General features: G+C 45.1%; 1 protein-coding gene across 1 annotated transcript in view; it reads right to left on the bottom strand.

Annotated features, from left to right (window-relative positions):
- Window positions 1–22,942, bottom strand: part of PREP (prolyl endopeptidase) — a 488,637-nt gene that overhangs the window by 237,610 nt on the left and 228,085 nt on the right. Inside the window, exon 9 of the mRNA XM_029595338.1 lies at window positions 17,328–17,525. Within this exon, the coding sequence (XP_029451198.1) occupies window positions 17,328–17,525 (198 nt within the window). The remainder of the gene's footprint in view (window positions 1–17,327; window positions 17,526–22,942) is intronic.

The raw sequence follows: 22,942 nt of genomic DNA, 5'->3' as shown, positions 1-22,942 counted from the left end.
AGGATCATTTTAACTGGTAACGAAAAGGTGATTTGAAATCTATGCACCACAAGACTGCAACAGAAAATTGAAAGAATCCGTATAAACATAACAGTATCCGCTTTCAGTTGAGTTGAAAGTCACACCCAGTATAGACAATAGAAATTCTCAGGCTTGAGGTGAGTGTTAGGCTTTTTTTCTTTTTTTTTTATTACATATTTTAGTTACCCAGTTATTTAACAACTGGAAGCCTCCCACAAATCTAATGTGGCCCTTCCAACAACCTTTACCCTCTTCCTGATCTCCTTTGAACGAGAGTACCAATCTCGTGCATAGCAAAATAATCAACCAAAGATGGAAGTTTCCAAATATCCGTCTTAAGGAAGAAAAATTCTGGTTTTCCCCCTCAATACCTCATGTATTCCATTATTATTTAGAAAGCTCTTAAGGAGGCAATACGGCAAGAGACTGAGGGAGTTGCAATCTTCTCCTGAAAGGTATTAGGGACCTTTGTGGAGACAAAAACTGCAAAATGGTTATGTTTCTGACTCATGGATGAGTGTTCTCAGTAAACCCTAGTAATCTTGATTAAACACACAGATCATTTCTTTATCGTCACTTTGATAGCTGCTCCTATTTGATATAAGCCAAAAAAAATTAATATAGCCTGTGCTATCCCTATTGTGTGCTAGTGTAAATATACACCAATCATGTGTCTGTGTAATAAGCAAGCCCTCAAGTTTTATAAGGCCACCTTGCCAGAAATGCCATTTTAATACAAACATGTGAAATGTAACTGAGATGAGCTCAGATTTCCTGTACTACAGTGCACCAACGAAGCAACCATGCCAACAGGATGCACAGCTTCCCTTGGCTCCGTTCAGGAAGGAAGCAAATGCCATGGGAGACTTCACACCTCCTGCAACAATTACCTTAGTAGCAGCCTTCTGTGCCACATCAAAAAGAAAAAAAAAAGAATTAATGGCATGATTTTTACTTCCTTAGGCAATCAGGTGTAGAAAAAAAGAATGAATCATACTCAAGATCCAGTGGCATTTTAAATATCCCTCATAGTGCACTATTTGTTTCTTGCTTTTATTTAATCTAAATTCATTCTGCTGCTCCATGTACTGTCAGGAAGAAATGAAATTACTTATTTTATCACTGGGATAAAGGTTCCTTTAATCCACAAGATAGAGGTGACCTGTTTCAGAACTAATGTACTATATGGCACTGTCACCCAAACGTGTTGGGAATCTGAGATTGCTTTTAGTCATGCTGTTCTGTTCTATTGTCTGTGTCTAACTTACCCAATAGTTTTTCTATCCTAGGACAGGGGCGAGCAAATCTGGCCACTGACAGCTTTTCAGAATAACTAAGACATGCAAATTAACTTGATTCCTAAACCAAACACATGCCAGCATATGCGATGAATTTCCTGGAAATCAGATCAGATTCTGGATCTTGAAGACAGGTGCTGCAGTTCTGTACTCTAAAACTTCAGAATTAGTTTATGCCTCAAGTTTGATTCTTCACTTTGGTACTCTTTGTCTAAGGCAGCAAAATAACAGAATTTGAGAAAGGCCTGGGATAAGTGAAGGGAAAGCCAGAGATCAACGTAGGGGACCTAGGAGACTCCACACTGGTACTGGTAGCTGTTTAGATTATTACAAAGCTTTGTCGTTAGACCTGGAGAGGAAGGGGTGTTGGATGTGAACTAAATGGCCCAAGATGGTATAGTACAAATGATGAATACAACAAAAGCTATCCTGGTTAAGGAGCAAGATCTATGGCTGGCAGCTGGGCAGGAATAATGGGCAGACAAGATAGGCCAGGTGGAATTTTTCTTGTCATCATCTACTATGTTATTATAGAGTAAAAGATATTTTATCAGGAAGCAAACTAGGCAGGCTAGATGAGCCCTACAGTCCTTAGCTGGATGTTATATTCTGTTTATTTTTAAAAATTAGTTAATTCATACTCTTTATTATTGCCATGCCTCTTGTTTCCAAAAATCTCTCTCTCTGAGATCACAATTCAACTGTTTATGCTATTGTCATAAATTAAGGTGGTACAGGAAACATTTGAGTTGCAGAGCAGCACCTCAACTAATTGAGCCTAGAATGGGGAGACTGGCTAAGTAGGAGCAGCTTTTAAATCCTTAAAGGCTTATTTTTAAAAAAAAACAACAAAAAAACAAACAAACCCAGAACAAAACAAAATTTTAATGAATTTAATTTAATCTAACTGCTGACTAGAGGCTCCAATGTAATAAGACAGGAGTAAAAAACGGTGCACTCAAATTCACTCCACATTTTCTTTAGTTATGCACTAAAAAAAAAAAAAAAAAAGATTTAGCTCCTGATCCAGTAAGGAGTTTAAAACTGCACTAACCTGAAAACATGCACAGAAAAATACTTAACACATAAAATATGAGGTCAGTAAATGCTTAGCACACACAAAATATGAAGCTAGCAAGCAGCACAATTAAACCAAATCAAAGAAAATTCTTTTTCACTCAGTACAAAATTAAGCTATGGAACTAATTGCCAGAGGATTTGATAAACATAGCTAGCTTAGATGGGTTTAAAAAAAGATTTGGACAATTTCTTGCAGCAAAAAGCAGAGTTGCTTAGCTGTAACAGGTGTTCTCTGAGGACTGCAGGATATTAGTCCTCACACATGGGTGACATCAGATGGAGCCCCAATGTGGAAAACTTGTGTCAAAGTTTCTAGAACTTTGACTGTGTACACTGAACATGTCCAACATGCCTTATACTACGCGTCCACATGGGGTCCCTATCCAGTCTTGTAATTTAGAATTATGATTAAATTAAGAAATAGGTGAAACTCAAATCCGCGGGGTGGTGGGCAGTTTCATGAGAACACCTGTTACAGGTAAGCAACTGTGCTTTCTCTGAGGACAAGCAGGATGGTAGTCCTCACATATGGGTGAATCCCTAGCTACAGGCTGCTCCCCAACACAAAAGGGAACAGACACCCAACCAGGTGTTAGCGGACACAACACCAGTGCTGTTGGTAACAGAGGGGGAGACAGCCTGAATCCAAACAACAAGCCCTAGGCGAGAGAGTGGAGTTCTACATCTCAAACAGGTTCCAAAGGACAGACTGGCCGAACGTACTGTTGCATCGGCTACTCCTTAACCAGTAACGAGATGTGACTGTGTGGAGAAAACGCCACGTCACACCCTTGCAGATCTCCTCCTCGGGAACTGTTCGCAAGTGGGCCACCGACGCTGTGATCACTCTGACAGAATGAGCCTAGACGTGACCCCCAAGATGCAGTCCCGACGCCTGGGCATAACAGAAGGAGATGCAATTTCCTAGCCAATTGTATATAGTGTACAATATATATATACCTTTATCCTCAGTTATGTTTCACTCTGCATATAACGCCATGCACCTTTCTTTAGTTTCAATATATATCTAAACATGCCTTATTACCTAATTTTTATCCAAACATTGTATATAGTACCCAATATATATATATATATACTTATATCAACAGTTATGTTCACTCTGCATATAAAGTTATTCTCCTTTCTCTGTTTGCCATGTAGCCAAATTGTTCAATGTATTTTCTTTATTATTAATCGTTCTATGTAAACATAGAAACATAGAAACATAGAAATGACGGCAGAAGAAGACCAAATGGCCCATCTAGTCTGCCCAGCAAGCTTCACACATATTTTCTCTCATACTTATCTGTTTCTCTTAGCTCTTGGTTCTATTTCCCTTCCACCCCCACCTTTAATGTAGAGAGCAGTGATGGAGCTGCATCCAAGTGAAATATCTAGCTTGATTCGTTAGGGGTAGTAGCCGCCGCAATAAGCAAGCTGCACCCATGCTTATTTGTTTTACCCAGACTATGTTATTAGCCCTTATTGGTTGTTTTTCTTCTCCCCTGCCGTTGAAGCAGGGAGCTATGCTGGATATGCGTGACGTATAAGTCTTCTCCCATGCTGTTGAAGCAGAGAGCCATGCTGGATGTGCATCGAAAGTGAAGTATCAGGCACATTTGGTTTGGGGTAGTAACCGCCGTAACAAGCCAGCTACTCCCCTCTTTGTGAGTGTGAATCCTTTTTTCCACATTTCCTCTTGCTGTTGAAGCTTAGAGCGATGTTGGAGTCACCGTAAGCCTGTGTATGTTTATTTAATAAGGGAATTGACTCCAGGCAGTAGCCATCATTCTGGCGAGTCACCCACTCTTCATTGGCAGCCTCTTGACTTTATGGATCCACAGTGTTTATCCCACGCCTGATACGAGGTGAATACGGTTATCGGTATATAAAAACATTTAAATAAATAAATAAAATAATTTGATATTGTCTGTTTGGCAATGCCCATGCCCAACTTATTCTTATCAAAAGAAACAACAAGTTGGGCGGACTGTCTCTTTGCTTCTGTCCACTCCAGATAGAAGGCTAAAGCTTGCTTGCAGTCCAAACTGTGCAGTGTTCATTCATCTTGGTGCGAATGAGGCCTGGGAAAGAATATTGGCAGGACAATTGACTGGTTAAGATGGAAATCCATCACCACCTTAGGCAGGAACTTAGGGTGCATGCTCAAGACCAACGTATCATGTAAAAAATGAGTGTAAGGAGGATACGTCACTAAGGCCTGGAGCTCGCTGACCCTGCACACTGAAGTGACTGCCAACAAAAACATGACCTTCCAGGTTAGGTACTTCAGGTCATAGGTGTGCAGCGGTTCAAAAGGAGCTTTCATCAGCTAACACCACTTTGAGGTCCCAAGACACAGCAAGAGGCCACAGGGAAGGCTTCAATTGAAGCAGGCCCTCCATGAAATGTACAGAGATGGGCATTCCATATACACCTTGGTGGTATGCACCAACTGCACTAACATGAACTCTAATGGAGTTGGTTTTTAAGCCAGCCTCCAAAAGGTGTAGAAGGTAATCAAACAGTTTTTGTGTGGGGCAGGAGAATGGATCTAGGGGCCTTCTGCTCACACCACATGGAAAACCTCCTCCACTTCAGTCTGTAGGACTTTCTATTGGAAGGCTTTCTAGGAGAGACATCCTCTGAAATATCAAGTAGCTGCAGGCTTAACCTCTCAACATCCAGGCTGCGAGCGACAGGGCCTGGAGGTTGGGATGCTTCAGCCTGCCTTGATCTTGCATGATGAAATCTGGGGGCGTCCCCAGACTTATCGTTCTCCGGATGGACAACTCTCGTAGGAGTGGAAACCAGACCTGTCTCGGCCAATGAGGGGCTATGAGAATCATAGTCCATCTAATCTCGGGAAGCTTCAAGAGAGCCTTCTCCACTAAGGGAACCTGAGGATACGTGTACAGAAGGTCCTTGCTCCAATGATGGGCAAGGGTGTCCGTGACTGGTTTGCCGTCTGACCTGCACAGGAAGCAGAACCGAGGCACCTTTCTTTTGCAGGGGGACACAAATAGATCTATGTCTGGGCTCCCTCAGAGATGGAGTATCCAATTTGCTACCTCCTGGTCCAGGGATGACTCAGCCTATGCACTACTATGTTCTCCATCCCAGCCAGGTACAAGGCCTGAGCACCATCCTATGGGACAGGGCCCATGACATATCTGGACTGCTTCCTGACAACAGAGGTGCGATCCCGTGCCTCCCTGCTTATTGACATACCACATGGCTACTTGGTTGTTGGACTGGATCAGGACAACTTTGTTGGACAGGCGATCTCTGAAAGCCCATAGCGCGAACCTGATTGCTAAAAGCTCCAGGAAACTGATTTGACAAAAAAGTTCCTGAGCAGACCAGAGACCCTGGGTACCGAGCCCATTTACATGCCCCAGGGTAGATGCAACCGTGGACAGTACATTTGGAGTAGGGAGAATCAGAAAAGAGATAGCAAGTGTTGTTTACCTGTAACAGGTGTTCTCACAGGACAGCAGGATGCTAGTCCTCACATATGGGTGACATCATTAAGATGGAGCCCAATCACGGAAAACTTCTGTCAAAGTTTCCAGAACTTTGACTGGCCCCTACTGGGCATGCCCAGCATGGCACTAACCCTGCAGCCAGCAGGGGTCCCCCTTCAGTCTTATTTGATAGCTACAGGCAGTGCCGAAAAAATAAAGCAACAAAACATTACGAACCCAACACCGTGGGGCGGTGGGCGGGTTTCGTGAGGACTAACATCCTGCTGTCCTGTGAGAACACCTGTTACAGGTAAGCAACACTTGCTTTCTCACAGGACAAGCAGGATGGTAGTCCTCACATATGGGTGAGTACCGAGCTGAGGATGACCGAACATGCACCAACGGCGTACAACAGGCACAACAACTGGGGTGGAATTTGGTAGAGGGCATCCTGAACCCCACCGGGCAGGCGGAAGGGTGTTGGAACATCACGTTGGAAATAGGTTACGCAGGACAGATTGGCCGAAGATGGAATCTTGTCTTCCGGCTTTGTCCAAGCAATAGTGGGCTGCGAAAGTGTGGAGAGAACACCAGGTGGCAGCCCTGCAAATGTCAGGAAGCGGCACAGATCGTAGATTTGCTACTGAAGTCGCCATGGCCCTCACAGAGTGTGCTTTAACACGGTCTTGGAAAGGAATGCCTGCTTGCTGATAGCAAAAAGAAATGCAGTCCGCCAACCAGGAGGAGAGAGTCTGCTTACCCACAGGTTGCCCTAATTTGTTGGGATGGAAAGAGACGAATAACTGAGTGCTCTTCCTGTGGGCAACTGTACGGTCTAGGTAGAATGCTAGAGCCCGTTTACAGTTGAGGGAATGCAGAGCCTGCTCCCCTGGGTTGGAGTGGGGCCTGGGAAAGAAGATAGGTAGTATGATGGATTGAATAATGTGAAATTCCGAAACTATCTTAGGCAAAAACTTAGGGTGAGTGCGGAGTACCGCCCGGTCCTGCAGGAGTTTAGTGTAAGGCGGATAGGTAACTAGGGCCTGTAACTCACTAACCCTGCGAGCTGAAGTGATAGCCAAAAGGAAAATCACTTTCCATGTGAGATATTTTAGCTCACAGGAGTAAAGAGGTTCGAATGGTGGTTTCATGAGCCGCCCGAGAACCAGATTAAGGTCCCAAGAAGGGGCCGGAGGACGTAAAGGTGGCTTGATATGGAGCAAACCTTTAAGAAAACGTGTTACAAGGGGTTGTACTGATATAGGGACATCCCCAACACCTTTATGGAAGGCGGCTACCGCACTGACATGCATTCTGATGGAAGAGGTCTTTAGACCTGATTCCGATAAATGCCAGAGATAGTCCAAAAACCTTGGGATTGGACAGGAAAAGGGATCAAGGGACTGTGAAGAACACCATAAGGTATACCTTTTCCATTTATAGGAATAAGACATTCTTGTGGAAGGCTTCCGTGAAGCAATCAGGACACGAGAAACTGAATCTGAAAGGTTAAGTGGTTGAAGGATTAACCTTTCAACATCCATGCCATCAGGGACAAGGCCTTAAGATTGGGATGGCGTAGACATCCGTCGTTCTGAGTGATCAGAAGTGAGTGCGTTCCCAAGGGAATGTGCCTGCGGTTGGAGAGATCCTAGAGTATGGGAAACCATACTTGGCGTGGCCAGTGAGGTGCTATCAGGATCATGGTTCCCTTGTCCTGACGGAGCTTCACGAGAGTCTTCGAGAGAAGAGGAAGTGGAGGGAATGCATAAAGCAGACCGGCTGCCCAGAAGAGGGAGAATGCATCTCTGGGCTGGGAGTGCTCGCTGCGAATGAGGGAGCAGTAATTGTCCACCTTGCGGTTCTGAGGGGACGCAAAGAGGTCTATTTCGGGATGACCCCATTGCTGGAAGATGGAGTTCGCCACCGAGGGATTGAGAGACCACTCATGCGGTTGGAAGACACGACTCAGTTTGTCTGCCAAGACATTGTGCACTCCCAGCAAGTAGGTGGCCCTGAGGTACATCGAATGGGAGAGCACTTCCGCCCAAATCTGTGCAGCTTCCTGACACAGAAGGAAGGAGCCTGTGCCTCCCTGCTTGTTGATGTACCACATGGCCACCTTGTTGTCCGTCTGAATCAGGATGACGTGATTTGATAGGTAATCCTGAAAAGCTCTGAGAGCATATCACATCGCTCGAAGCTCCAGGAAATTTATCTGGTGTTTGGCTTCCTCTGGAGACCAAAATCCTTGTGACTGCAGATCGTTCACATGAGCTCCCCAGCCGAGGTTGGAAGCGTCGGTGGTGAGAATGAGTTGAGGATCTGGCAGGTGAAAAGGCAGTCCCTGGAGGAGATTGTTCTGATCTCTCCACCAGGTGAGAGACAGACGGAGTGCGTTGGTGATGTGGACAATGGTTGACAGAGGCTGAGTCGCTTGAATCCATTGTGACCTCAGAGTCCAATGCATAACTCTCATGGCCAGGCGGGCCATTGGTGTAAGGTGGACTGAGGACGCCATGTGTCCGAGAAGGACAAGGAATTGTCGAGCTGTTGCTGTATACTGAGACTGAAACTGATGAGCGAGGGACACGAGGGTTTGCACTCGTTGTTGAGGTAGAAAGGCTTTTGCCTTTAAGGTGTCCAAGTCTGACCCAATGAATGATAAGGTTTGAGATGGGACTAAATAGGATTTCTCGTAATTGACGAGAAATCCTAGAGAAATTAGAGTGTGTAGGGTCAAATCCAGGGACGACTGAGCGGCTTGCTGGGTTGGGGCCCTGATTAACCAGTTGTCTAGATAGGGTAGACGTGAACACCTTCTTTCCTGAGAAAGGCTGCGACAACCACGAGACATTTGGTAAAGACTCGCGGTGCTGATGCTAGGCTGAATGGAAGCACTCGGTATTGATAGTGCTTTGGGCCTACTAAAAACCTGAGATACTTGCAATGAGCTGGAGATATCGCAATGTGGGTGTACACGTCCTGGAGGTCCAGAGAGCAGAGCCAATCTCCTCTTTGTAGAAGAGGTAGAAGCGAGCCCAGGGTTACCATCTTGAACTTTTCCCGCTGGAGGTACTTGTTGAGGGCACGTAGGTCCAGAATTGAATGAAGCCCCCCGGATTTTTTGGGAATCAAAAAGTACAGGGAATAGAACCCTAGGCCTTGTTGTGAAAGAGGGACGGGTTCTATTTCTCTTAACTGGAGAAGAAGGGAAACCTCCTGCTCCAGAGGGACAGAGTGGTCGGTTACTCTCCACGCTTGTAGAGGTGGTGATTCCAGTGGAAGAGCAAGAAAGTTGTCGGGACTGAGAAGGAAGGATTTCCTGGACTGATTGGGAGCCCGGGGTAAGACCTCGGTCTGTGCCCCGGAGAAATTATCATCTGCCCATCAGCTGTGCAATGTTTGGACGCCGAGCCCGGACCCCGGAAGTGGTCCTATAAGGTCGGGCTAGTTTTTTCTTACTCTCAGGACCGAGAAGGAAGGATTTCCTGGACTGATTGGGAGCCCGGGGTAAGACCTCGGTCTGTGCCCCGGAGAAATTATCATCTGCCCATCAGCTGTGCAACGTTTGGACGCCGAGCCCAGACCCCGGAAGTGGTCCTATAAGGTCGGGCTAGTTTTTTCTTACTCTCGGGACCGAGAAGGAAGGATTTCCTGGACTGATTGGGAGCCCGGGGTAAGACCTCGGTCTGTGCCCCGGAGAAATTATCATCTGCCCATCAGCTGTGCAACGTTTGGACGCCGAGCCCGGACCCCGGAAGTGGTCCTATAAGGTCGGGCTAGTTTTTTCTTACTCTCGGGACTGAGAAGGAAGGATTTCCTGGACTGATTGGGAGCCCGGGGTAAGACCTCGGTCTGTGCACCGGAGAAATCATCATCTGCCCATCAGCTGTGCAACGTTTGGACGCCGAGCCCGGACCCCGGAAGTGGGCCTATAAGATCGAGCTCTTGGCGGCGCACAGTCAACGCCGGCACGCCGCCTAAGGGGTGCGCGCTTGTCAGGCTTTGCCTGGCTTCGCCTGGACTTGCATGGGCTGATAAAGATCCGAGGCACCTATCCTTCTTAATCTCCAGTGGGGGTCAAGATTGAATGAACAACTCAAGCTAAGTAACTTTATTCTTTACTTTTTGGCTTTGAATAAAAAAAAAAAAGAGATAGCATGCCTCACTCAGCCCGCAAACGCAGGGCAAAGGAGAGACTTGCCATTGAATCTGACTTAGCCAGTCCGGTGTTGGGCCCTATGGATGCCCATATCAGAAGGGGAGCTGAAAAACTGGGTGAAAACTCACTTGAGGGTTTGCAGAAAGGCACTATAAACCCTCATGAACTGGAGATCTCGTTATCCCCAGACTATAGAGCACCCCCTGAAAATCCAGCAAAATTAAGAGCAGACCCTATTGAGGATATGTCTTCGCCCTTTGAGGAAAGTGGAGAGCGGGAAGACAACCCAGGAACATCTTTGGATCAAAATGCTGTGCGAACTAGAGCTTCTAGCGTTTCAGGGGTAAAGGTTGATGAAGGAGTAGCAACCTCACACGGACTTGGTTTAGATAGAGAAAATGTTGAATTAATACCAATTGTTAAGCCTTTAAATTTCTCTTGAGATTATTTGGGAAACTTTGGTAACTCTAAATAAAAATATGTCATTACAACTATCACCGATAATTAAGACTATTGAAAAAGTAGAATTGAAAGTAAATAAGATCATTAATGATGATAAATTGAGAGATCAGAATATTGAAAACAATGTCGAGGAATTAAAAAAAGTGAGAAAATTAAATGAAAATGTTATAAAGGAAAATCAATACTTAACTAGAAAGATGGAAAATATGGAAAATTTAATAAGAAATAAAAACCTGAGATTAATCAATTTTCCTAAAGTGCCCAACATCTCAGCAAAGGAAATGTGGAATAAGTTTGCATTGGAATTTCTTAAAATTCCTCAACAAGCTCTCCCTCCTTTAACACAGGTATATTACGTTCCTTCTTGGAAAGTTTCCCCAGACAAAGATCAAGATTATCAATCCATAATGCCACTAAATGTAACAGAAATTTTAGAATCTACTGGCTTAGAAATAGCACAATCCTCTACATTGTTAGTCTCCTTTTTATTGATAACAGATAAGGAATGGGTACAAAAGCTATTCTTTAGAAATATCAAAGAGAAATTTTTTCAAATGGAGGTGAGGATGTTTCCAGATGTTACCAGGGAAACTCAAAAACGAAGGAAAGAGTTTATTGGTCTGAGACCAGCAGTATTAGCAATGGGAGCATTATATAAATTAAAATTTCCGTGTAAATGTTGTATTGAATACCAGAAAATCAAATATTGCTTTTTTCAACCTGTACATTTAAAAACTTTTATTTCTGAGAAGTCTAACCAAGCTATGAGAGAAACTACTCCTTAGTAAACATTAAGCTCTATGATATAATATATAAAAAAGTTTTATTTATTTATTTATTTATTTAAAACTTTTATATACCGACGTTCAAATGGATATCACATCGGTTTACATTATAACAGGGGTAACAATTAACATCAGTAGGAGGAAAATAATAGTTACATCTAACAAGGTAAATTCCAAGGAACGGGATGTCGAAAAAGAGAAGCAGAGTTTAGTGAGGGATAGAGTTAACGTTAAGAGAGAAAGAAAGAAAGCAACTATATTACATTACTGCCACATTATAATACGGTACAGTAGTAGAGTATTATATAACATTATCTGAAGGTATATTACATTATGTTACATTGTAAATTACAGACTTTAATACAGAGCTATGTTGACCAGGGATGCTACGATTAGGTGAATGTCTGTTTGAACAACCAGGTCTTCAACTTTTTTTTGAAGGTTGTTGTGCTCTGCTCTAGACGTAAGTCAGGGGGCATTGAGTTCCATAGATATGGTCCTGCTATGGAAAAGGCTCTCTCTCGGGTGGAGGCGAGCTGTGAAAGTTTGTGGGAAGGGGTTGACAGAGTTCCTAAATAAATGGATCTGGTTGTTCATTTTTAATATTCTTTTTGAGACATTTGTTCTAATCATGCCGCCTTATATTTCTTTCTCTGAACCCCCATTTTTTGTGGACTTAGAAAAATATGAAGTAAATTTACAATTTGGTATGTGATTCTTTATGGTATTGTTAAATATGAAGACTTCATACATCTGTAACAAGTTTTAATTTACTTGTTGTAATTTCAAAAATTCCAGAAATAAATAATAATAAAAAAAAAAGAGCAAGAAAGTTCAGGTGGTAACCCTGAGCAATGATTGCTAGCACCCATTGGTCGGTTGTGATTGATTGCCACATGCCGTGAAAGTGGCACAATCGACCTCCCCTCTGGCTGGCAGAGGGATCAGGCTGCTGCTCTCCAACTGAAAGTCAAAAACCTGAAGCAGGCTCCAGCTGGGGAGCTGCTTATGGCTTTTGCTTCCGGGGCTGGCGGGGCTAAGATTTTTGATAACCTCGTAACTTGGGACCTTGTTGGTGGAGGATAGTACTTCCTTGGGCGGAAGAATGACTTCTTAGAGTCCTTCTTGAAGGGCTGTCTAGAAGGGAAGTCAGAAGGTATCGATGAGAGCTGTTTGAGGGTCTCATGATGATCCTTTAATTCAGCCACTATTTGCTGAATCTGTTCACCGAACAGATTATCTCCTATACAGGGTAGGTCAGAGAGCCTGTCTTGTACTTCTGGGCGAAGATCAGAAGACTTGAGCCAGGCCCAGCATCTTGCTGAAATGGCAGCTGCAGACACTCTAGTGGAGGTGTCGAAGATATCGTAAGCTGTTCTTATCTCATGCTTTCCTGCTTCAAACCCCTTGTTGACAAGGGTTTGAAGATGTTCTTGAAATTGGTCAGGCAGGGTTTCAGAGAAGTCCTGTAGTTGCTTGAAAATGACCCTGTTGTATTGGGTCATATACAGCTGGTAAGAAGCAATCCTGGAGATAAGCATGGCCCCTTGGAACACTCGACGACCAATATTGTCAAGGAACTTGTGTTCCTTGACAGGAGGGGTAGAGGAGTGTGGTTTCGTTCTTTTTGCTTTCTTTTGAGCCGATTCCACCACAACTGAGTGGTGGTCAAGCTGAGATTTTTGAAAGCCAGGGGCTGACTGTACCAAATAAGTAGTGTCAGCCTTTCTGTGTACTGGGGCAATGGATCCAGGGTTTTCCCAGTTCTTTTTGAGGAGGTCAAGAAGAACTTGATGAATGGGAATAGAAGTGATCACTTTAGGGGCATCCAGGAATTGGAGAAGCTCCATCATCTGGTGCCTATCATCTTGCTCCGTCTGAAGCTGGAAAGGGACTAATTCTGACATTTCTTTCACAAAATTAATGAAAGAGAGGTCCTCCGGAGGAGAATGCGTTCTACTTTCAGTAGGAGAGGGAGGTGAAGGTAAGTCATCGGTGTCTGTGGAAGTATCATCACCCCAGGTGTCATAAAGATCAGTAGGCTGACCTGTAGGACGAGAAGGGGGTTGGATACCTGAAGGACCCGGCTGAGGCTCCGAGAAAATCGAAGGAATCACCAGGGGCATCGGTGCCGGCATCGAAGGCATGAATGAATCGGTGGCATCGATGAATAAATCGGTGGCGAGGGACGACATGGCATCGATGGCTGAGGCAATACCCCCGAAGGAGGAGTGCGAAACTGTGTTTATCCTCCCGATGAAGCCGACATCGGGGAGCGCACCAGAGCCATCGGAGACCCGGGAATTACCGGTGGAAGGGCAGTCATGAGCGCCTCCATCTGGGATAGCAGCGGTGCCAGCGCTGCTGGAATCGGGTCGGTGACCGGTTCCACTCTCGGTGCCGGAGGGCCCTGGAGTCGTTGCATCGTCTTGTCGATGGCCTCCTGGACCAGCCGGTCCAGTTCTTCCCGGAGACCTGGGGCAATCAGTTCTGGCTCCGTGATGGAAGAGGGAGGCCGAGGCACAGTCGGAGGGACCACCTTTACAGGCGGAATCGCGCCTCCCAAACCCCGATCGGGTGAGGGTGGCCTCAATGTCCCGGTCGCAGGAGTGGTCGGTGCCGTTCCTGGACGGGGCTTCTTCGATGGTGGCTCGGACGGTGGCTCGGTCGATGATTTCGCTCCCTCGACGGTCCGAGACTTACGATGCCGATGGCGATGTTTCTCCCTTTGATCACCTCGATCTTGAGGGGGAGAAACGGGAGTCGATGGCCGTGAAGACGTCGATGGCGGGCGGTCACCAGACGGTTGTCGATGGTGGTGCGACTTCGACGGTGCCGGTTCCGATGACGTCGATGCGATGGATGGTGTCGGGGTGTGAGCACGGAAAAGGAGTCCCATCTTCTCCATTCTGGCTTTGCAACCTTTTGGTGTCATGAGGGCACATTTGGTGCAAGTCAGGACATCATGCTCACGGCCTAAACACATTACACAGACTCTATGAGGGTCTGTGATAGACATGGTACGAGTACAGTCTGGGCACTGACGAAAACTCGACGCCATGGCCATAGAAAAAAACAAGCCGCGGTACGGTCGACGGCCAGTAGGCCGCGAGGGCCAAACTCGACAGTAATCGACGAAAAACGGTGAAAAACTTACCGGAGTACCGCGGCCTGAGAATAGTTAGAGGAGGGACCCCTGTGGGGCAAAATAATTTTAAATAAGTCCGTGAGGAAAATTCCTGTCAGGAATGTGTTCAGAGCTCCTAAACTGCGAGGCTACTGTGCGCGGAAAAAAGAAGACTGAAGGGGGACCCCTGCTGGCTGCAGGGTTAGTGCCATGCTGGGCATGCCCAGTAGGGGCCAGTCAAAGTTCTGGAAACTTTGACAGAAGTTTTCCATGCTTGGGCTCCATCTTGATGATGTCACCCATATGTGAGGACTACCATCCTGCGTATCCTGTGAGAAAAGCCAGACCTTTTTTTCTTCAAAACCTTACCAAACTTACAATATCTATTCCCTAGAATGGAACACAGAGCTGCTAGCAGAAACGAAAATCAGCCAAATTTTAAAAGGGACCAACTAAAAGAAATCAGCCGCCCTTAGCCTGTAGCTGCCTCAGCAGCCTCATGAAGAGGAGGGATCTGGACCATAGAAAATCATCTCACAGTGCACAAGGGGGCAGATTCCACCCCCAGATGCTGTACTCTGGTCCGTGGATTCATAATAAGCTGGACTGCAGGAACCACCATAAAAAAAGCACACACATGCATATTTTTACAAAACCCTGGTCTTCTTTTTCTTAGTCATTCAAAGGCAAAGCGGATATATCCGCTTTGCCTTTGAATGTCTAAAAAAAAGCATAACATTTTGGATATTATGTTGTGTGTGTGTGTATGTATGTGTATATATATATATATATACACACACACACACAACATAATATCCAAAATGTAAAGCTCCTTACACCTCAATGTTATGAGCAATAGAAAGAAGTTATATGTCTGTAGAGGCTTGACTCTGAAGCAGACTGTGGTACATTTTATTGGACCAACATAAAATTATAAATGATTTTGGTGTTTCCCTTCTTTAAATGTCAGTTGGGGGAAAATTTGACCCGGCGACTTTTGAGTACTCACTCCCAAGCCACGCTTTTATTTTTTAAATTGCAAAAGAAAAGTGAGTAGAGGCAGCCCAAAAGGAGCAAGTCCCAAGGCACTTTGATTGAGCACTGAAATCTGCTGGAGCATGCTTACTATGTGGTGAAATTAGGAAAACAAATGTGGAAAAAAAAAGTCATCTAAAAACAGTAAAAACCCTTTCAAACCTTGCAGCGCCAGCTGTTTTTATGTTTTTTTCCTTACCCCTTGCTTTGCAAGCTCTACTGAAAGATTGAAGACAGGCCGAGGCCAGTGGCTCACGCAGTACATAAGAGCATCGCGACGCACGCCTGTCTTGAGAGGTCCGCCAGACAGGCAAGGCCGGATGATCTTATCTGTCACGACAAACGTGCAAGCGGCAGCACTCATATAGCAAGAGCTACCGGCTCTGTCACATCTCAGCTTATTATAAGGTAACTACCATGTTCATGTTTGGCTTTTAGAATACATTAGGCTGCTTCATTTGAAACAGTTTAACTGCGGTTCCAGGTGCAGCCGTACTCCACAGGGGTTAAGAGAGTTTGATTGGCCGAGAGCTCCTTGGCGCTCTGAAAATCCATTAATTATCTGGGAACTAAAATCAGGATTCATTGAGCCACGCTTTACAGAGTGGGAAAGCTTGCAAGTACGGTGACTCTCTCAAACATTTTATTTCAATGTTAATAAATACTGAAGTAAAAATTTTAAAAAATGACCTGTTTTTTTGTGCCTTTTGCTGGATTTTAAATGTTATACAACTGGAGTTCTGCTTATCTAAAATGCTCTATTTATCGAGGCTAACCTGTGGTCATATACCCAATAATACTGCAGAGCAGACATGGAAAGTGCCAATTAATAATGTCCTTAGGGCAGCTGAATCTTAAGAGGATTGTCTCAGCGGCTAAATGTGGAAAAGCTGTTAAGTCTCCACTTTTGTTTGGCAAAAAGGAGTCCAATTTTCCCCCCTCCTGAAAGTCCAATCTGATTCCAGGGGCGAGTGGGCTTTTTCACCATTTTCCCAGAAACCCTCTGGTTCAAAAGGCCGACATGAGTTAGTGATGAGTGCATGGCTGTTTCATTATTTTTCTAGGGCACTGCTCAGTTTTAAGGCTCGGGAGGATAAATGGTGGGAAACGCTTCTGATGGAGCTCATCTGCACCTGCCTTTAGGGAGAAAGGGCCAGAAGGGTTACTTTTCTTTCCAGTCTCCATCCTAAAACTTCTCTGACTCTCACCAAGGTTACCGTGGAAGAATCTTCCAGTGCTGGGATGCATGTTTAAAAAGCACAGCACAAGAAGTTCCTACTTTCTGGGATGCATGCGCGCATCCATGCTCCGCACATACGCATGGAATTTATTGGAAAAAAAAAACCCTCACCCCCAGAGTTCTCGTGTTCCCCCCAATATGTCCTGAAAATCCAGTGTGGTCAGGACATCAAACAAGAAAGTTATTAGGGACACGTAGAGAGGCCGTGATCTCATAAGCTGCCTTTTCTTTTGGAAAGTAAGCTAAAAAGCATAGGCCATGGAGACACTTAAAAACAAAGTCTCTGGGATTATCCCCTGCCCCTTTACAGCAGAAGACTGACTTACATCCCCCCTAACGCCAGGATGTCACAATGGACAAAGTTAGGCCATGCTGATCTGTATCTGTAGCGATACTTTGGCTTTGCCAAGGTCGGATCCCGTCCTGCATTGCTCCCCCTCCAGCTGGCTGTGACCATGTCCCTTCCCCAGTGGGAACAGAACAGAACTAAAGCTTCATTCAAACTTCCATGTTTCAGGAAGAGGCACTGAAATTTCTCCCCAGCATTGCCTTAACTTTTCTGTAAGCCTCCTCCGAAGATAAAGCATGGCTTTCTCATAAATTAAGTAAATGAAAAAAAAGGGAGGAGAACTGGAGCAAATAATCACCTGGAGACAAAAATGACGTAAACTGATAGAAGATTTCAGAGTCCTTCTTTTGGCCACTGTATCCCACAATGCTGCCAACATCCAGCGGAAACGGCTTGAGGAGCGCGCCAGTGGCAAGGTCGTGTAGCTGGAGGACGTTCTTCACATCGTGGAGGTAGCACATGACCAGAAAGTTCGACCTGACGCATGCCACCCATTCTGGGGAGGAGGGAGAATGAAACAGCCACGTTATTAAAAGCTCTTGATATAATATGAATAATTTAGCAAAGGGAAATCTGAAGGCTCCGTGTTATGGAGTCCTTCAGCTTTAGGTCACAGACTAGGACTGACAAAGTCATTACCTTACCAGAGCGGCTCTGAAAACCTGCAGGAGAGCAGATGTAGCCCCCACTCCAGGCAACTACAGAAGCAGAAGCTGGATATTGGACTAGTGAAAGCGACCTAGCTGCTTAACCACATGGAAGAGCAGAGAGCCAGAGATAAAGCAACGCAGGGCAGCAGTCAAGCCTGTACAGCTCAGAGCTGAGCAGAGGAAGCAGAGTCTAAGAAATGCCTTGCTCGGTTATACCAAGGTCCATCGAGCCCAGCATCCTGTCTCTGACAGTGGCCAGTCCAGGCTGCAAGTGCCTGGCAGATCTCATAAAGCAGATCTATCTCCTGTTACTCACGCCCAGGAAATAGATTTACTTTATGGTGCCTGTCAACATCTCACATGGAAACATGACAGCATATGGCCCATCTAGTCGGTCCATCCGTCCAATTTACGTAGCCCTTATCATTACCTTCGCTCCCCTCAGATATCCCTGCCTTTACCCCACGCTTTCCTGAATTCAGATACCACTTTTGTCTCCACCACCTCCACTGGGAGGCCGTTCCATGCATCCAGCACCCTCTCTGTAAAGAAATATTTCTCAAGATTACTCCTGAGTCTACCCCCTTTCACCCTCATTCTAGAGCCTCCCCTTTCCATTGAAAGAGGCTTTATAAATAAGTTTATAGCCTTTAACCTAGTTCCAGTGGGCAGATGCACAAAACACAACCCTCCCCACATTTTGACACTAACGACCACAATTGTTACTGTAGTGGACTCAGCAGGCAGGGAGCTCCTGCCCATACTGTACCAGTTCTGTGGATAAAACAGACTGTTAATTGGGCTTCAAAATTCAGTAAAATTGTTAAGTTAAAGTAATTTAACAAGTTGTTTTAAGTTCAATATTTATTATATGAAACATAGCTACTGCAGTTTAAAATATTTTAAGATTCTCAAAAGCAAAAGGAAAAAAATGCAATACTTTTTTAAAATACTTTTTCTCGTACCCTAGTTTTTAATATGCTTTGACTTCCTCTGTTAAAGCAACTTGATTCTTTTCTGCAGGCTGCCCTGTCTGCTTTTGTCCTCAGGGAATTCATGCCACAGAGAACAGGAGGAAGTGCTGAGCGTGTGTGTGAGACAGACACAGAGAGGCAGATGGCAGAATCAGCACCAAACACTGAAAACCAGTTTTACAGAAAAAGCCAAAGACATACGGGAAGCCAGGATACCCCACCAGGCATCTGGGATCCCCCTCGCTCTTAAAAAGACAGGAAAAGGGAGCATTTTACTGGAAAGAATAGGGAGAGGATGATTTTAAAGTCATTAATCCAGAAGGTACGTGCCAATGATGTTTCCCTAGCAACTTGAAGCAGAAGTTCAGAAGCTCTGTGGCACTCTATTGAGGTTTTCCGGGTTTTTTACCACTCCGTCTCCTTTCAATATGCTTTCTTCTGCTTTACTGGTGCTTTCCTGGCATAACTTGATCCCCCAACCCTCACCTTCTCATCCTGGTTTTCTTGCTGACTAGTTACAGTGTCTTTGTCGAGCTCCCAGCACAGGAAACACTGTTACTACATAAGAATGCCCTCATGGTGAGGGGTTCTGGCAATCTGAGAGAACAGAATGGATGAGCAGCATTCTGGCCGAGGGTTGTTTTAAAATTGGCTTGCAATTAGCTTTTGCATATTTAAAAAATAAATCTTTGTAACAGAAGATCCAGCTCTTTTCTGCAGTTCAAACCACTACAGCATATCCCGTCTCTAGGGGGAGCCAGATGTGACATGACTACCCAAGTAAGACATGAACGTGGACAGTCACTCTGTCGAGAATAATCTGCTTTATCGAGCAGAGCAAGATTTATGGAACAGCGCGAAGTGAGAGCGACTGTAGCAGCTTCCATACCGGTCCGCTAAATAGGGCGGGAAAGGACAAACGCCTGGACATTCCTCTTAACATCTTTCATTTTACTCTCAACATCTTTCGTTTTCATTCCTTCCAAAGTCAAGTTTCTAGACCAACTGTTAGATAATTGGGTGTCTTATAGGTTGTTTTGTTTTTTTTTTTAAACATATTATGTTTGCTGTCACACCCTAACAGCTCCCGATACATATTGGTGCAAGTGAGAGCAGCATTCAAAGATGCTGACAGCACCTCCATGGAAGTACCAGGGATGAGCTTTCTGGACCCGTTCTTTCGAACCATGAACTCCAATTGGTCCCATGTTCTCCTGCACTGTAATAAGGCAAATAAATAGGAAAAAAAAGAAAGGAACACAAATAAGTAGGTCCAAGCCTTAGGGTAAGACGAGCTTTACAGATCTTACAGAGGAGTTAGCCAGAGCTCACAGCTCTGATGCAGGAGTTCAGAGAAATCCAGGCATGAGCCAGCATGATGCTACTCTCCCATCCTGTGTACCGTTTTACGTATATGGTTTTGTTCCATTGTAACTCACTTTGAGCACTCGTAATAGAAAAGTATGAACTTAATAAAAGGTGATAATGATGCAAGTCCCCAAGTTCTGCTGCCGACGGGGATAAACTCTGCACTCCAGTTTATGAAATTTGCCATACATTAAATATGTGCAAAAAGCCATCTTTACTGAAAATCCTTAACTGAAAGTTTTCTAACCTTTGTGTGTCCTTTGCTTTTTTGAGTCTCCATTCGTTTTCTCCCTTGTTCTACTTTTCAGTGGGTTTTCCTTCTCCCATTTCCTTTCTTCTCTTCTACACCTTCCTCAGGTTGTTCTCCTTGCCTCCACTTTTCCAGTTTATGCCTTTCCTTCTCTCCCCGCCTGCCCTCCATTAACCCATCTTGCCTTACTTTCCCCCAGTCTCCTTTTCTCCTATTTCTGATTCTTACTCTCACGAATTCTGCTCCTCTTCAACCCTTTCTCCTCTTCCTGCTGCTGCCTGCCACCACCTCTAGCCTTACTTTCCACCCGGTTCCTGCTGCTGCTGTCTCCCAACCCCTCACCCCACCTCTCCAGTCACTGGCTTTACTCTTCTTCCTTCCGGCTGCTGGTGCGTGGCTGGCTTAATACTCTTCTCTCCTAGCTGCTGGCCTTTCCACACCCTCTGAAACAAACTAATCTTTACTGTGCCCTAAAACAAACTGTTTCCTCCTCCTCCTCTCGGGCCCTCCCAAAGCCAATGGCCTTTCTTTCTTTCCCCTACCCCCCCTCCCCTACTTACAACCTATCCACATGCAGGTCTTCTCCTCTTTCCAAGATGCCCTACCCTCAAGCCGCTGGCAGTCTCCTCTCCCCAACCCACTTCCCAGCCATAAGCTGCCTTCTTGTCCACCTCACTGTGGCCAGCGCTATTAGCCACTGTTACTGCTTGGGTCCTTGCCACCCACACCTTCAGGCCGATACTGTAAAAACTGCGGGAGAGCGAGCGCTCCCTGTTAAGTGCCCGCTCTCCCGACGGGCACTCGGGCACTTCTCCTGGGCATGCGATTCTCTATTTAAATGAGGTGGTGCGTTAATAAGGAGGCACTAGGGACAATAGCATGTCCCTAGCGCCGCCTCATTAGTGGCAGAGCTGGCTGTCAGCGGATCCAACAACGGACGCTCTTACTTTACCGGCATCAGTTTTCGAACCTGCTGACAGCCACAGGTTAGGAAAATGGACGCCAGTAAAATTGAGCATGTTTTTCTAACCCGCTGACCGGCGGGCAGATTTTTTTTTACTTTTTTATTTATCTTAGATTTTTTTTGCTTTTCTGTACACTTTTCTGGGTTTTTAGAACTTAATGCCTGCCCTTGGGCAGGTATTAATTTCTGACAATAAAATGTGTAGCTTGGCCGCACATTTTACTTTCAGTATCCTGGGGCGACTAATAGGCTTATCAACATGTATTTGCATGTGATGAGCGCTATTAGTTTTCGGGGGGTTGGCCGTGCATTTTCAACGCACCATTACCCCTTACAGTATAAAGGGTAATAAGAGCGTGTCGAAAACGCATGGCCAAACAGGTGTGAGCGCACCGTACTGTATCAGCCTGCTTGTGTGGCTCTGAGTCCTGTGAGCTGTGTGGTATCAATACTAATTCTCATGAGAAACCAAGAAGCGTGATGCCTGTGAAACAAAGAATGAAACAGTAGCAGTAGCGGGCTCAATTAGGCCAGCCACAGTAAGGTGGCGAGGGTGGTGGCCAGCAGCAGAGTGGAGGTGGGAGGAGCAAGGATCTAGCAGCAGCAGTGGGGAGGAAAGGAAGAGGAGAGCATAGAGAAGAGTTAAGGAGCGACTGGAAGAAGGGAAGAGAGCAGGACAGGTCCAGGTAACAAATGCTGGCAGACATCCATTCCTAAGCTTTGCCAAACATGTATTTCTTATTTATTTCAATTTAGCTCATGCCTTTTCATTGGTAGCTCAAGGTATGTTACATGGCAAATATTTCCCTCCTCCAGAGGGCTCTCAATCTAAGTTTGTACTTGAGGAAATAGAGGGTGAATGACTTGCTCAAAGTCACAAGGAGGGCAGTGGGATTTGAACCCTGGCTTCCCTGGTTCTCAGTCCACGGCTCCAACTATTAGGCCACTTCTCCACTCTAAGGTACTTCACTGTAAAGTCTTTTTTGAGATCCTGTTTGCAAGAAATGCATTATTATTATTATTGAAAAGACAGACAATTATTTTATGTTGCATGTTATGAAATTTAATAAAGCCTTCTCTTACTCCTGATACAGCTTCGCCAAAACAATAGAGTTATGCCAACTCACCCACCTGTGAGGTTCTCCAAACTCACAGGAAGCTGATTTCCATAAAATTAGCATTTCCAATCAAACAGAGAACATGAGCACTGCAAGAAACCAGCAGGGCACATGCACTTCAGGCAGAAGAGTACAAAACTGATATGGAAGTTTAGATAATTTGAGCTATAGGGGATTTAAGTTAGTTATCTAAGAGAAGACAAAGAGGTGACCTGGCAGCAAGCAGTACTCAAATACATAATGGCAAAGGAAGGGGAATAGAGAGGAGAGTGATCACTGGAGATAGGACAAGCCCTAACAGGCTTATATTGTGGAAGGAGAGCTTTGGCTTAGACATTAAGGACTTGCTAACTGTAAATGTCGTTTAGGACTTGAACAAGTAGTGGAATCACCATCGCTGTAGGCTTTGAAAAGCCAATCCGAGATTCCATCTCTTGAAAGCAGGAGCGTAGAAGAGACAAACTCTCCAGGTCCCTTCCGTGCCGTCTCTTTCAGATTTGGGTCCTCTGAGTGGAGATTTTTCACAGTTACCTGTGTGCTTTGCACCAGTTTTCAAAGGGAAAGTATGCGTGTGCTCTCCCTGCGAACA

Source organism: Rhinatrema bivittatum, chromosome 3, assembly GCF_901001135.1.
Source record: "Rhinatrema bivittatum chromosome 3, aRhiBiv1.1, whole genome shotgun sequence".
NCBI classification, from domain to species: domain Eukaryota; kingdom Metazoa; phylum Chordata; class Amphibia; order Gymnophiona; family Rhinatrematidae; genus Rhinatrema; species Rhinatrema bivittatum.
Note: the sequence above shows the minus strand (reverse complement) of the source record. Positions and strands in the feature narration are given on the sequence as shown.